The sequence below is a fragment of the Zingiber officinale genome, chromosome 6B (genome assembly GCF_018446385.1).
Source record: "Zingiber officinale cultivar Zhangliang chromosome 6B, Zo_v1.1, whole genome shotgun sequence".
NCBI classification, from domain to species: domain Eukaryota; kingdom Viridiplantae; phylum Streptophyta; class Magnoliopsida; order Zingiberales; family Zingiberaceae; genus Zingiber; species Zingiber officinale.
This window is the reverse complement of record NC_055996.1, coordinates 121,020,299-121,037,123: the sequence shown is the minus strand read 5'-3', so window position 1 is coordinate 121,037,123 and position 16,825 is coordinate 121,020,299. Positions and strand designations below refer to the sequence as shown.

The window sequence follows — 16,825 nt, the reverse complement described above, 5'->3', positions numbered from 1 at the left end:
TTTGAAAATTGAAGAGGGAGAATAGACACCTTAAAACAGACAGGATTATTTTACCCCTTTTTCCAAATTCTCATTCTTTCCAATGTTTCTATCCCTTTTTCACTTAGCATGACTGTCATTTTTGTTGTCCACCTATGCCATGTGTTGCAGAGAACATGGCTATCAGCGTTACATGAGCAGAAAGCATCACCAACCTTGTGCACTCCAAGCACCATACACTATTTTTAGCCATGGATTCCAAGGCTACCATGGACATTATTCCTTTATTGAACCCCATATAACATTCTGATGGTTATATCACTAATTCAGTGAACAGTAATGAATTTGCCTCCTCAAAGAACCTTTCAAAAAAGGCACATCAGGATATTTGTCCTCTTATCTCACAAAATTGTTTTTTTTCTGTCAAGGAGCATATGTCCAGGTCTTATATCTGTATTTTCTTTTTCCCAAGTAATCACTATTTTGAAAAGGACTATTGCACCAGGAGAAGATGGCTAACCATGAAGAAACATATGATGGTCAAACTCTTACCTATATCTGCATCATGAATTGAACATTGAGGATCTATGAACTTAAGTTCCATGCAGATCTAGTAATCTTCCCCAATTGTCAAAGGTCACCTTTTGAGAAGTTTCCAATGTTGAGATTGCACCTTTCTATAATTTAATTTAATAAGCCAGTGACCTTCTACCCAATTTTGAAAACATTGTGGAAGATTACATCTTTGATGAAACAATTTTGTTTGCAATGGGCTATGAATTTGTTGGCATAGTAAATATTTACAATTGACATTATGAATAAAGCTTTATACCAAGTAAAGTGGAGGAAATCAAATAAAAACTACAAGAAAGTACCTTGTCACAGGATTGCGCACTTTTGGAGAAGCAAATGATACATGCCACCAAGATTTCTTGCTTGAATCTTCACTTATCTGCAGAGGATATTTCTTATTTCCATCCTCATTTGCAGCTTCATGAATGGTTGAATTAGCACCAAGAAGTGAAACAGCAGAATATGAGAAACCTTTGACTTGTTCAATCATACAACCTGTTCCTTTGAGCTCTCCAAGGCGCAATACTTTACCATCCACAGGACTAACCTATTTAATCAAATCAATTGAATAACATATGAAAGTTATATTCAAAAAGAAGTTAATAATGCCAAAAACAAAACCAAAATTGCTAGTTACCAGTTACCATAGATTTCGGGTCTGGATCAATAGGTCGTGTACCTTCTTTCAGTGAGCGAACAAAAAAATCCTGAAGAGAAGCATATTTTTCCAACGGCAAAGATGCTTCATCCAAATCTATTAGAACAACAATAGTTCAATCACAACTTTGAAAATTTTCTTATGCCATTTAAATTTTGAAAATTGAAACCCATGAAAGGTAATACCAAAGACAGTTTCAAATTAATTAACTCTTAGTCAATTAAAAATATAGACAATCCATCAACCTAGAATATTAAGCATTCCCTAGACAAAGAAATAGATATAGTCCCATTTGTGTAGTTCAGGCTTCAGGACGTATTGGGCATGTTTAAGAGATTTAAGGATTTGGGGAACTTCCCTCCTACATTGAAACATTTTTGCAAGTGGGCTTTAGGCCATTCTGCTTGTCGTCAAATATAAATTTGTTGCATGAGGTTTAAGGCATAACTTTTATTCAACTACAGGGATCTTTCACCTACAACAATCTAAGGACACAAATATACTCCTGTCTTCTTGCATTTTTTTTGATAGATCACACATATCAGCTAGTACAGTACTCCAGTTCAAAGGTATGAGATGTCCACCTATGCCAGGTTGGTCCCACCCACTAACATGGTCACTCCAAATACAGAGCCATAAGGTCTGTCATGACCTCGCGGCCAGGTCCTTTTTTATGTTCCTTTTTTTAGAAAAAATCCTTTTTCCTTTTTTTTCTTATCTTTTCCTTTCTTTTTTAAAGTTTTTTCCTTTCTTTTTTTTTTTTCATTTTTTGCCTATTTCTGTATGTTTTTATTTTTTTCCACCAAAAATTGATTTCCCTCTATTAATATTTTTACATTAATAAACGGGGAAAAAAATATACATCCATCTATGGTTAATTTTTTTTCCTTCATACTTCCACGAGGTAAAGTGTAAAAAAAATTCTTTAAAGATGAAGAATACATATTATTAGAAAGATAAAAAAAATGATATAATACAATTTCAAATCTTATAAAATATACTATAATTAATGAATTAATTTATTTTATATAAAAATTTAATTTTATTGGAAATTGATCATAATAAATCTAAACTAAATTCAGTTAAACCTACCTGATCATGCTATGTTTACTTGGTGAACTTTGATTAAACCTAAATCGACTTTTACTCAATAAGGATAAAACATTTGACGAGATAATATCCAATCTAATTCAAAAGTAAGTATTTATAATCAAATATTAATAAAAATATTTTTTAATTAATATATTTTATATTCAAATAGTAGCAAAACCATCAACACGGTACTAAAACAGTATTGTTCCAGTCATAAATTGAAACTCACACAACTCGTATAGTTCAATGCACAGCAGAAACTATCCTTCCTACTTGTTAACAAGTACCCTAGTTCATTCTTAGTATCTTTTAAATAAAGTTCCAAATAAATCAACAAATGCTGTGGACCAAAATGATTATCATCTAAACTGCTTTTTCATATTGTAACATTAAACTCATCAACAGATATTCATTAGTGCCCAGTGATAAATCTTTAGCAAATGGTGTTATTGCATATAAGCACTCAAATTTAATAGTTTGTTACATTTCATAGAAAATAACGGAAGAACTTTTAAAAGTTTGTTTAGCTTTAGGAAAAATCAATTAGAGTTATTTTTAGGATAATTAGAACTTTATTGAGATAAACTGCGACTTTATTATACAAAGAATTTTTATTGTCAATCTATGAAAAGGGATTAGCATCCCAAGTATTAAACAAGTTTTTTGAAATTAATCCAACTTCCTATTCGATTCATTCGATGATAAAATTTTTCATCTGGGAATCTATGTTTTTTTTTAGAGAGAGAGATTTATCCCCTTTCACTTCATCGATTTCATCCTAAATCCCCAGTGATTCAAGTGTTGTGCCACTATTACAAACTAAAAGAGGCTCTAATAATAAAGGAGTCAAACATAAATAATAAAGACGCATTTATGAACATTACAAACTTAAATCAGCTTAGCACTATAGCATATGTGATTTCTCTCAAAACTGATGGAAGCAAATGGTTCATGATTGCATGATGTTCCACATTAAGTTTCTATAATCAGCGTGAAAAGCAAACAACCTAGAAGGAATCAGAAAGTTAATTAATAAATATAAATATTAATCATAATTTGACTTCAAATAAGGCAAGAGCTAAGAGATTAAGATAGGTAATTAATCTATAACAGCCTTATCTCAAATTAAATGGTCATACATGCAATAACAAATAAGACCAACCAGACCTAGACGAGGTAAATCTTGAAAGATGGAAGAAAAAGAATGTGTTTGATTTAAAAATAAATAAATAACAAAACTTCAACTTGAATAAGCAAATCCAAGTAGTCAGGACAAAAACTGATCCTCATTAACAGCATCAACATGTTTGGCATAGTTTTCTTATTTCAATGGGAATATTCATCAGCCAGGTAAGATTTTGGTCAAAAACATAACCCAACTTGATTTGCTAAAAAACTATCAGGTGTCAGAGTTTTAAAGTATCAAATAATTGACTCATGTTGGGTTAGGTCCTAGGCATTTATAAGGGAGAGGGCCAACAAAACTCACCTTCCCCTCTATTCCATTGGAGGCTACAAGTGGAGAAATAAATGGTAGGGGAAGCATTTCCCTTGTTTTCCTCCAAAATGCTTCTACCCAAATAGGACGAGAAGCAACAAGCCAACAAGTGCAAAAATCAAGCAGCAATTTTTTCCCCCAGAAAAAAAAAATGAATTTTTCTCATTTATGTGAAAAAATGTTTATTTTTTCTTGTGTATTCACTCAATTAATTCATAAAATTAAAAAATCATTCGCTCTTTCTTTCCCTCCAAGGAAATGGTGGAAAAGAATTTTGCATGACTTCAACACTTACAAGGGAGCATAAATGGGGATTCATGTCTTTCACCTCCTATTTTTTCTATGATTTGATTACTCTTCCATATAGGGGCATTAATATTTTTTATACTATCCTTTCTTGTATCCTCACACATCCATCTTTTACATACTAATCTTTGTCATATCAATCTTTTCAGTTGCTTCCTACTAAGCAAATAAAAGGATCGGGGGATCATGACTTATAAAAATTTTCGTTTAGCCTAAATAGTACAAAATGATCACATGAGACTAGTAAATCTTTTAACACCTAGCTATTTTTATTGAAAAATATGACCAAATTAAAATCCTCTTTATTTAGAGGGGGGTTTTGTAATCCTCCCATTAATTAATCCCCAGAATCTCATTCAATATCACAAATCAAATTCTCATCACAGAAATGTGTGCCTACTTCCCCATTACGATTCCACAAACGAGATCTTGTCATCCCTGTAAGAACATTGCCTACAGGAGATTTGATGACCAAATTTTATGAGGTTGTCCCCTCCATGAGACCTAATCGCCACATTTCATTTTCAATTCATCCCGACTGAGGCGATGATCTGTGAAATTCAAGCATTCTCAATCTCATAGTAGTCAATCGAGCTCTGGGCGCAAGGACAACAACCACCACCTCATCGACCAATAGACAAATTTATGAGTATGTATGAAAAATTTGCTTGCTCAACATGGATATTCTGAGACTAACAATTAGGTCGACAAATAACATATGGAATTATAGAAGTATATTTGGTGCTCATTTGGATGTTCAAGAAATTAAAATGTTTCATAAAATCTTATCGTATCAACCTACAAAAAAGACACTTCTGGACACAAGGACAACATTGATAAGCAAGTCTTGACATGACATTTCAGTTTTGCAAAAATGAATTAGATGAATAGTTCAAACAACAAACTAAAAATGATACTCAAATTTCTGCCTTCTATGATAAACATTATGCTAGATGTTACCAAGTGGAGTTTTTTAAAACTTTAAGCCAATAATAGTCAAAATTAAAGGGAGAAATAGTAACATACCACAATGAAATGCTCTAGCCCATGCCTTGTAGATAAAAGGTCGACTCCAAGCTGGAATTTCCTAAAAGAATATTTAAAAAATATGAGAATTCAGAGTTTCAGCTTAGCAAATCAGAATACTAATCCAAATATTAGCAGAAAAGGGTAAGTTTACATAAGTTAATAACTATAAAGAAATGAGGGTAAGATTTAGTTGCCATTAGATTGTCAGCCAACGTTAAAACTATGGTAAATATTTAATGAATGAATCCATTAAACTATTGTGCTAATGCTAGGTTGTTCCCCGGAAGGAACGCGTTGCAGGGTCTGATCTCGGTAAAGACCGCTACATTTCCAAAACTCGAATGTAATGCTAAATATGTAAGAGTTCGCGTTGTAGGGTCCAACTGTAACATATTAGAAAGGACCGCTACATCTCCATGAGAACTTGGGTGTAGTCTTAAATACGCAAAAGTTTTCACACCATATGTTGGATAAAAATAAATATGATAGGAAAACTAATAATCTAAGATTTGGAACATGGAACATAGGAACCCTGGAGGTAGTAGATACGATGATTAAGAGAAGAATTAGTATTTTGTGTGTACAAGAGACAAAATGGGTAGGTTTTAAGTTATGATACACAGGAAAGAGTAAAGCAAGAAATGGAGTGGGTATTGTTGTAAATAGTTCGTTAAATGATGAAGTAGTTAGAAAAGGAGATAAAATTATAGCCCTTAAGATATTAGTTGCTAAAATAAATTATGAACATAATTAGCATATATGCACCGCAAGTAGCATTAGATGAAGCTACAAAATCAAAGTTTTTGGATGACTTAGATAAAATATTACAAAACATTCCGCCAAATGAAATAATTTTAATAGGAGGTGATCTAAAAGGGCATGTCGGAATGAAAAATGAGGAATATGAAAGAGTACATGGGAGTTATAGGTTTAGAACGAAAAATGAAGAAGGAAAAATTATATTAAATTTTGCAATACCATATAACGTTATATTATCTAGTATGTTTTCTTAAGAAAAGAGAAAAACACTTAGTCACATTCAAAAGTGGGAATAATAAATTGTAAATTGACTTTCTTATGGCTAAAAAGAATGATAGAAAGATTTGTAAAAATTGCAAGGTCATCCTTAGAGAGAGCTTAATTACCCAACATAGGTTAGAAGTGTTGGATATACGCCTCAAACATAATATCAATAGAAAGAAAATATATATGACTCCTAGATTAAGTGGTAGAAGGTAAAAGATGCAAAACAAAATATATTTAAGGAGAAGATAGGAGTACAAGCATTAGGTGAAATATACGATGATTCTAATACGACATGGGATAAGATGGTATCAAATTGAAAATAGTGGCTAAAAGTGCACTCGGTGAGTCAAAGGGGCATACACCACTAAGTAAGAAATCTTGATGGTGGAATACGAAAGTACAAGAGAAAGTAAAAGAAAAACGAATAGCTTATAAGGAATTATATATTTGTAAGAATGGGAAAACAGAAAAAAATATACAATAGCCCAGAAAGAAACTAATAGAGTAGTGAATGAAGCAAAGAATGAAACTTTTGAATGATTATATCAAAAATTGGATACAAAAGAAGGGGAAAGAGACATTTATAAAATAACTAAAGTGAGAGAAAGAAAGACAAGTTATCTTATCCAAATAAAATGTATTAAAGATAAATGTAATAGGGTACTACTAAACGATGGGGAAATAAAAGAGCGGTAGAAGAGGTATTTTCATCAACTTTTTAATGAAGGTTTAGGAAGCCAATTTAACTTAGGTAATTTAAGTAGATCAAATTAACATAAAAATTTAAATTTTTATCGTAGAATTCAAACTTCAGAAGTAGAATAAGCTTTAAATGAGATGCACAATGGAAAAGTCGTTGGACCATATGATATTCCGATAAAGATATGGAAGTACCTAAGAAAATAAGGTATTGAATGACTTATAAAATTATTTAACATGATATTGAAAACAAAAAGAAATGTCTGATCAATGGAGGATAAGTGCTCTACTTCCCTTATACAAAAACAAGGGAGACATACAAAATTGTGCAAACTATAGGGGTATTAAACTAATGAGTCATACCATGAAACTTTGGGAAAAAATAATAAAAAAAAATTAAGGAGACCATATTGACCAAAAATCAATTTGGTTCATGCCTGAAAGGTCGACAATAGAAGTTATACGTCTTCTTAGACAATTGAAAAATATCAAGAGCAAAAACAAGATCTACACATGGTATTAATTAACTTAGAAAAAACTTATGATAGAGTCCTAAGAAAAATTATATGGAGAATTCTAGAAAAGAGAGGTATTATCGTAACAGATATTGAACTTATTAAGGATATACACGAAGATGTAACGACTAAAGTAATGACTAGAGTAAAGACATCAGGCAAAGTAACTGAAACATTTTCAATAAAGATAGGGTTACATCAAGGATCAGCTCTAAGTCCTTATCTTTTTACACTAATTATGGATGAACTCACTACGCGCATTCAAGACACAGTACTTGCATGTTGTTTGCAAATGATATTATTTTGGTAGATAAAACACATGAAGGAATAAATGTTAAACTAGAATCTTAGCAGAAAAACTAGAAGAGAAAAAAAAAGTTTTAGGCTTAGTAGAATAAAGTCAGAATATATGGAATTTAAATTTAGTAATATTAGATATAATGAAACAATTATTAAGATAGGAGATGATGAGTTGTCCGGAACTGAGAGTTTTAAATATTTAGGATCATTTTTACAAAACAATAATGGGATTGAGAGAGATGTCTTACATAAAATACAAGCAGGATGATTGAAATGGAGGAGAATGTCGAGTGTTTTATGTGACCGTAAAATACCTCTAAAACTTAAAGAAGAAAAGTTCTATAAAATCGCAGTTAAACCTGCTATGTTATATAGAGCTGAATGTTGGGTCATGACTCGAACACATGAGTAAAAGATGAGAGTTGCAAAGATGAAAATCTTAAGGTGGATGTGTGGACAAGTGAGTATGTTCAAAATAAGAAATGAGAGCATTAGAGGAGTTGCATCTATTAAGGGAAAACTCCGAGAGACAGGTTTAAGATCGTACGAGCATATACCTAGATGACCAATAAATGATCTAGAAACTATGATAAACACGCATATCAAACGAGTAAAAGGAAGACTTAAAAAGACTTGGTTAGCAACAATAAAATAAGATAAATTTTATTTAAATATAGATGATGATATAGTAGGAGATAGAGCTCAATGGCGTAAAAGGATCCATATAGTCGACCCCACTTAGTGGAATAAGGGTTGGTTGTTATTGTAGACAGGTCACTATTTTTAGAAAAGGACTTTCTTTAAGAGACGCATGCAATGTTAATATGAATGAAATCGACTGAATTTTCCCTGAGGAGTTACTAGCTAACCAAAATAGATTTGAGTTAAAGATAAGTCAACAACAACAAATTTGTTGATAAGCATGAACGAATTTGATAATGTCATGATTGCTATGCACATTAAAAAGATAGCAAGTCCGAGGCAACGACAGCTCCAAATATAACAATAATAACAACCATTTCTATATAGCTCCTCCTATGACATTAGACTTGATCCCCTATTATATTATCATTTATATTTAAAGAAGTTTATCCTATTTTATTGTTACTAACTAAGTATTATTGGGTCTTCCTCTTCGTCGATTAATATGTGTATGTATCATTTCTCGTATCATCTATCTAATACATTTATTGATTGCCTAAGTACATGTCATAATGACATATCCAATTTTAAAAGATAATAAAGAGCAAAATTGTAGGCCAAACAAACTCGTTAGATGCTAAGGAAATAATAATAGAATTAGCCAATGCCAACACAAGGAGATTTATGTGGTTGGCAACTCTAGTTTCTAATCCATAACCGAACCATCTGTTTAGTGGATCAAGCCCACAATTTCCACTATGAAAGATCATCTGCAAAGGTAGATAAACCTGTTGCAACACTAATAGCTCTCTATACAAGATATATAAATGGCATTATCAAAAACCCTTGTAGAAGTAGCCTTCTAGCAGTCCTTGGTTGTGTTTCTCTCGACTAGATGCAATAATATATCTAGAAGTTTATGCACAATATGCCTAAACATTACCATTGCTTACATAGATCACTTTTTCCCACGATTACCCAAAGGCCAATTTTTAAATTAGTCCAATCAACCAGAATCAACTTTAGTTGATTGGAATTCGAATTAAGGATCTTATCAGGAAACCTGTCAACTCAAAATGTGTCCTATGGACTCAAATCCAATTGAGTCGATTAGACCCCTTTTCCAGTCAATTCAAGCTCAATAATGAGCATTATATTCCTGAGTAAGGTGTCTTCAATTGAGTCAACAATTAGCTCAAGTCATCAATTGACTCAACTTACATGGAGATCCCAACTTTACTTGTTTAGACCATAAGCCTCCGCTTTAGGATCAATCTTAGTCACTAAGGCAAAGTAGGCTCTCAACACGCTCATGTTTATATATGCCCAAATAAGCGAACCTAAGATTACATTCACACAATTCTTGCAACTCACTAACTTAAGGTTTCACAAATTTGCTAAAGAGTCATGCTGCTCTCGGGTCTTCCACACATGCCCAAAGGTCACACCTCAAAAGTCCATCCACTTTGCCCAAAAGCAACTTCCAAGACTTCCAATATCCTAAGGCCACACCTCTAGGATTTCATCCACTCGCCTAAAAGTTGCATTTCTAGAACATCACCATTTTCCCAAAGACCTTGACAAAACAACTTCACCATTTGCCCAAACACCTCACCTCCAAGACTTCATCATTTGCCCAAAGGCATCAGCTCAAAAACTTTTGATCCATTAGATGTCTTATTAATATTTGATTGTTCTAGATGCTTACTTTGAGTTATATTTGAGATGTTAAATGTTGAATTCAAATTCAGATATTATGTCATGAAATGTTTAATACTTATTGAGTAGTCAATTTAGGATTAACTAAAGTCCACTAAATAGACTTGGCATGGACAAGTAGGTTTAAACTAAATTTAATTTGAATTTATTTTGATCAATTTAAAATTAAACTAAATTTATATATAGAATAATTTAATTTATTGGTAGTAATATATTTTATAAGATTCGAAATAATATTATATTTTTTTTATTTTTTTTCTAAAGTGATTTTGGAATTATAGTTAGTTTCAGCTAGCACTTATAATTACTCAAATATCTCGACCGCTCATTTCAAGTTTCTGTTTATTTCATTGTACTTTTGTTTGTTTTGTTCATATAATCTTTCTGTATAGTAGGATTTCATTATATTTATAGAGAAAAAAATAATATATAAATAGTTTGTTGAACTTCTTGATTATTTTATTTACATGGCTCTTCATTCCCTTTTATCACACTGTCATCAAATGGGGTACTTCTTGCTACACACTCTTCCACAAAGGCATCGAACCTTAAGAAGCGTATTCATGGTTGAAGGATATTAAGTACACTTTTAAATAAATGTACGGATATTTATTTTCCTGCAGCCTGCAACATTGTGTATTAACACAAATAATTTATGAATCTCGGACAAGGTGATAGAAGTGTGAGTATAATACAGAATTTAGCCAACTTGCTTAATTTTCCTGACATATGATAACTCGGGATTATAATAGTATATTTCAGTTTACACACAAACTTTATAACATACATCTGGGTTAGGGACTCTGAAGTGAGGCCCTTCACTGTGCCATTTTTATTAAGATAACTAATCAAACGTCTCCCAAGAGAGGGAGGGCTAGTCGACAAACCTCACAGTGTAGACAACAAACGCGAGGTTGCCGATCTAGTAGTCAAGGAGCTCAAAGTCAAACACAGACTGACAACAAGGGTACGATTAGGGAGTCCTCATGGCCAAAAAAGGTGGTCAAGATCATAGGGATCTTCACGCCCGCCCCTACCTCAACAAAGCTAGACATATGACACTGGAATTTTGGTGACCATATTGAGGTGTTCTAGATGTGATGCACTAAGTCATAAAGTGTGTGCCCACTGGATCAGGATATATGCTTCTACTACAAGCTGTCAGAATGCAGTATGAAACAAATTTGCAGTATGAAAAGATAAATAGCAATGCTCTGTTAAAATTCCTAAAAAGGAATAGAGCTACAAACCACACTCGTCAAGTTTCCCCATAGGCGTGAAATAGAACGCAAAGGTAAAAGTCTCAAAAAAGCAGCCTGCATTAGACATTGCAGAAAGTCAGTGTTTGAGAAGTAGCAGAGGAATTAAGAGCCTCTTATAAGCAATACCTTTGCATCAGGTGAAAATTCCGGCTCTATTCCTCTCTGCTTCATGTCTTGAACCTATATGTACAGATGACACAAAACCACAAGCTTTGGTGAACTATTGAGATACACATTGAATGTTGTATGTTAGATAGTTCACATAGTCTAGATAGGAGAAAAATTAAAAATATGGTAAAGAGACATTCAAGGCATTAAAGGTCAACTACTGGTAAGATGAGTTGCATAATAAATGCTTCTCCTTGTGCGGTAATTCTGTGTTCCCTTTAATCTTCTTTCATCAATTTAGGATATTAGGGAAATGGTTACTTAGTGAACAACACTGCAAGTTAGGGAATGGTGTTTGTAGTTTGCATTTATAGGCAAGGAATACCAGGATTACTCTATCTGAGCGGTGCTAAAACCATTAGGTGAAATTACATGGAAGTTAATGCAGCAAAGTCTTGTTTCTTTGAGATGCATAACAATGAAATAGATAATGTGCAAATAAATTTGAAAGCATTTTAGAAAAGAAGGAATAGATATGGTCTGATAATATGAGCTATCTTCTAAACAATTGAAATATATATATATATATATATATATATATATATATATATATATTATACCCATGAATTTCTATTTTAGGCAAGACATGAACAAAGCTACCCACAAAATTTTGTTAACAGATATATCAGCAAGCTATTGCTGCTGCTCTGAAATTGTGGGTTTTACTTAGTCCCATATGGGTAAAATTTAACTTTAAAAATTCCAAATTGTTGTGGTAGATACGAAACCCAAAGCTTGTTTATCATCCTTATGATAAGCTTACACTGCATCTTGTGGTTTGCTGTTCTTTGTAATTATTATTCAAACCTGCTTGCAGGTGATTCCTTCCAGCTTTCCAGTTTCAAATGAGTGGTAAATCTACACCTAAAATTCACAAGGATCTGGACACAGAGCAAAAACTAATACATGCCTTTCTGTCGTCATACATGCGCCGAGCATGCAGAAAACCAAACATAAGAAGTGTTGCTATTGTCGCACCAGGAATCAAAAGAACGTTGCCTGCAGAAATCAACCAAAGAAGGTCATATAAAAGAATTGTTTCAAACAATGTTACCATTCAATCATGAAATGATATTTTTCATGAGATGAAAATTGGTTCTATAAAGTTGACTAAACTGTCTTGCATATTTACCCCGACAACAGATTAGTTTTTTTAGTAAAAGTACAGAAACATATAGCTTGATACTACATGCCAGCATGGTATACCAAAAAAATTATTATTTTAATCACTAGTATTATACCATTATGTAGTGCATGTAAGTATATTGTGCTTATTTAATATCTTTTCAAAGTTCAAAATTATGAAAACATGCTCACTCCTTGGTCAACATTATTAACTCCCAGATATCTACATAAAGATATTCTACAAAAGCTAAACAAGAATGATAATAAAGAAACAATAAATAGATTTCGACCATACATGAACTCCTGAAGACCAAAATCAGTCTATCAATATCTCCATCAATGGAGTTCTTTTAGAATCCATATATTCAACTTCGTTTTCTTACACAGACTGGTCCCAGAGAATATGGAAGCCTTATGTCTTGAGCAATCATACAAAAATCTAGAAACACAATCCATCCCATACACTCCAAAAATCCTAAGTCCTGTAAATCAACCCCGTCAATCTTGAATAATGACAATCAGTGGCATTCATGGTGACAGGTGATTGGACAATTGCAATAATCAGTGCCATTTTTTCTGGCATTAAACAATATTTTCACTTGTTAGCTGAAGGTCAGTTCCTTATGATGGACAACCTAGCTAATCAACTGACTTATCCATTTTAATTACAGCAAGACTTAAGTTGTGATTTATTCCTCTCATCTAGCTAATACACATAAATAAGACATACATAATAATAAAATAAAATATATATAATAGCATGAAACATGATATAAAATATAGAGTTGTGCCCGTCAGCATAAGCAGAATTTACCAATTCTGCCCGCCGAATAGCTACCAGCGCCGGTTCAAAGCCGCAAAACCACCACGAGATCGCATTGTTTTATTTTTCCAATTCTATTTTTTTATTCAGTTAATTCCAATTCTTTTTCCTATTTCTTTCCCTCTCTTAATTTTTTACCCTCCTTTGTACGTCAATTTTTTCCTCTTTACTCGTTAATTTTTATCCCTCCTTCATCCATCCATGAGAGTAAACCGAGAGAAAAAAATTTGTACCTCTTTAAGAATGGTTAATTTTTCTCTCCGTATAAAGATAGAAAACAACTATTTAAAATGGAGGAAACATATTGTTAAAAATATTAAAAAATTAAATAAAATATACTACTATGAATTAAATTATTGTATATATAAATTTAGTTTAATTTTAAACTGAATAAAATAAATCCAAATTAAATTCAATTTAAACCTACTTAATCTTGCCATGTCCACTGATATCAATACTTAAACTCAACATTCGACATCTTAAATATAACTTAATAGTAAGCATCTACAACACAACAACCAAGCCTTATCCCACTAGGTGGAGTCAGCTATATGAATCCTTTTACGTCATTTAACTTTATCTCCTACTATATCATTATATATACTTAAATAAATGTTATCTTATTTTATTATTGTCAACCAAGTCTTTTTTTTCGTCCTCTTCCTCATTTGATATGTGTGTTTATCACATGGAGCATTTATTGGTTGTCTAAATGCATGCTCGTACCATCTTGAATGCGTCTTTCGGAGTTTTCCCTCAATAGATACAACTCTAACTTTCTCTCTAATGCTCTCATTTCTTATTTTGTGCATCCTCGTATGTCCACACCTCCACCTTAACATCCTCATCTCTGCAACTCTCGTCTCCTGCTCATATGCTCGAGTTATAGCCCAACATTCAACTCCATATAACATAGCAGGTCTAATTACAATTTTATATAACTTTAAGTTTTAGAGATATTTACGATCACATAAAACACCTAACGCTCTCCTCCATTTCAACCATCCTACTTGTATTCTACGTAAGACATCTCTTTCAATCCCTCCATTATTTTGCATAAATGATCCTAAATATTTAAAACTCCCGGTTCCGAACAACTCGTCATCTCTTATCTTAACAATTGACTCATTACGTCTAATATTGTTAAACTTAAATTTCATATATTCTGTCTTTATTATACTAAGTCTAATTTTTCTTCTAATGTTTCCCGCTAAGATTCTAGTTTAGCATTTACTTCTTCACGTGTTTCATCTACCAAAATAATATCATCTGCAAACAACATACGCCGCGATACTGTCTTGAATGTGCACAGTGAATTCGTCCATAATTAATATAAAAAAATAGAGACTTAGAGCTGATGTAACCCTATCTTTATTGGGCATGCTTCAGTTACTCAGCTTGAAGTTTTTACTCTGGTTGTTACATGCTCTACATATCCTTAATTAGTTCAATATATGTTACGCTAACACCTCTCTTTTTTAGAATTCTCAATATAATTTCTCTTGGGTCTCATCATAAGCTTTTTCTAAGTTAATATCATGTATAGATCTTATTTTTGCTTCCAATATTTTTCAATTAATTATCTAAGAAGATGTATAGCTCATATTGTTGACCTTCCAGGCATGAACCCAATAGTTTAATACTCGTATAGTTTGCACAATTTTATATGTCTCCCTTATTTTTATATAAGTGAACTAGAGTACTTATCCTTCATTGATCAAGTATTTTTTTCATTTTCAATATCATGTTAAATAATTTTATAAGTCATTCAATACCTTGTTTCCCTAGACACTTCCATACCTCTATCGGAATATCTATATCATCTAGTCCAACGGCTTTTCCATCGTGCATCCCATTTAAAATTTGTTCTACTTCTGAAGTTTGAATTCTACAATAAAAATTTAATTTTTTATGCTCATTTGACATACTTAAATTAATATATTAATAAATTTAATATTAATAAAAATATTTTTCAATTAATATATTCATATTTAAACAAGTATCAAAACCATATCGACACAATATGGTACTAAAATTGTATTAATCAGAAACTTTGGTACCACTTGAAATTTTAAACCTTGGCATAAAACATAGTGGACAATTGCTAAATATACATAAATAAAATAGTGGGCAGTGGCTAAGTATAACAAAAATAATAATAATAATAAAATATCAGCAATATAAAATAGATTGGATAATAGTGGACAATTGAAAGAATAGTGATTAGCCACTAAGCCTATATAATCGAAATGCCTTTTAATGAATATCTCAAGCATTAAACATGCAACATAAGGTTTGGGGAATATTGTGAGTTTTACAAAATGCATGCCAAAGAAGTTTCTTGGAAGTAACTATTCCAAAAGCCATTAGGCTGACTTGCTTCGAGAATGAAGCACAAGAAAACTCTTTTACCCTTATGAGTTATAGATAGGATGAAATCCACAATCATCTGGAACTAGAAAAGAAAAATGTTTTTATCTGAAAGCTTACTAGAGAATATGTTGGTTTGGCCATTGATCAAGTAAAATTGTAGAATATGCACTGATCAATGTCAGAAGATGGAAGCAATCATAAAGATTTAATAGTTCATTTGTCAATTTTAAAGCATTTAATATTAAACTCATATTAATGCAATTCCTTTTTGTATGATAAGAGCATATCTGGATGATGAAGGAAGGGATGCCTCCATATAAGTGGTGGCAAACCTAACTACCTAAACGATTTTTGGTTTAATCACAAAGAGGCCGAGCAATTTTTCCTTATAACAGCAGCAAAATCTGTACTCCTAGAATCTATAAACCGCAGTATTAGAATAGTGAAGTCAGGTATTTGGGTTAGCCTTCCACACTGCAGAACAAGGCGGGAACTACGAGCAACTTAAAGGAGTGATATGAACAATGTCTTTTCAAACACAAAGAGCCCATCATAGCGACACTGGAAGACCTTCGTTGCCGCTGCCGCCGCCGCCGCCGCTTGTTGAGCTTGCCGCGCTAAATGATGATGAACGCACCGAAACTTTTCGTAGAAGAAAAGTCGGATGGAACCATCGAGGAAAGCGATGTCCACGGAAGACGAATCTTTGGTGATGAAAATCGAGTGGCAGTCTTGGAGTTGGAGGAACCCTAAAATTCATCACTAGGGGTGACTCACCCGGGACTCCAGCTTTCTCGACTGCTACCTGCAAATTCGGTGTCGTGTGGCATTTATAACGGAGAAATTTTCATTGTACCTCAAAACTTTTACTTTTTTTATTTTACCATATCCCTCTTAACTTTTTTTACCTCCATGTTTTGGATATATAATTCTCAAAATTCATATTTACATTAATAATTTTTTTATTAATCCAGATATTCAAACCATCAACCCGACTAATCCTACAGATAGATGGTCAATAAATCAAAAAATAAAATA

At 32.5% G+C, this 16,825-nt stretch overlaps 1 protein-coding gene across 2 annotated transcripts in view; it reads right to left on the bottom strand.

The window, feature by feature from the left end:
• The window catches only part of LOC121989293 (phosphatidylserine decarboxylase proenzyme 1, mitochondrial-like), a 52,251-nt gene extending 35,662 nt beyond the window's left edge, over window positions 1-16,589 (bottom strand). For both annotated transcript variants that reach the window (XM_042543237.1, XM_042543238.1), the window contains exons 1-7: window positions 16,358-16,589; window positions 12,377-12,465; window positions 11,425-11,478; window positions 11,287-11,352; window positions 5,133-5,193; window positions 1,197-1,306; window positions 855-1,099 (exon numbers count right to left, since the gene is read on the bottom strand). In XM_042543237.1, coding sequence (XP_042399171.1) covers window positions 855-1,099; window positions 1,197-1,306; window positions 5,133-5,193; window positions 11,287-11,352; window positions 11,425-11,478; window positions 12,377-12,465; window positions 16,358-16,547 — 815 coding nt within the window. In that variant the 5' untranslated portion in view covers window positions 16,548-16,589. The remainder of the gene's footprint in view (window positions 1-854; window positions 1,100-1,196; window positions 1,307-5,132; window positions 5,194-11,286; window positions 11,353-11,424; window positions 11,479-12,376; window positions 12,466-16,357) is intronic.
• Between the last annotated feature and the right edge of the window lie 236 nt (window positions 16,590-16,825).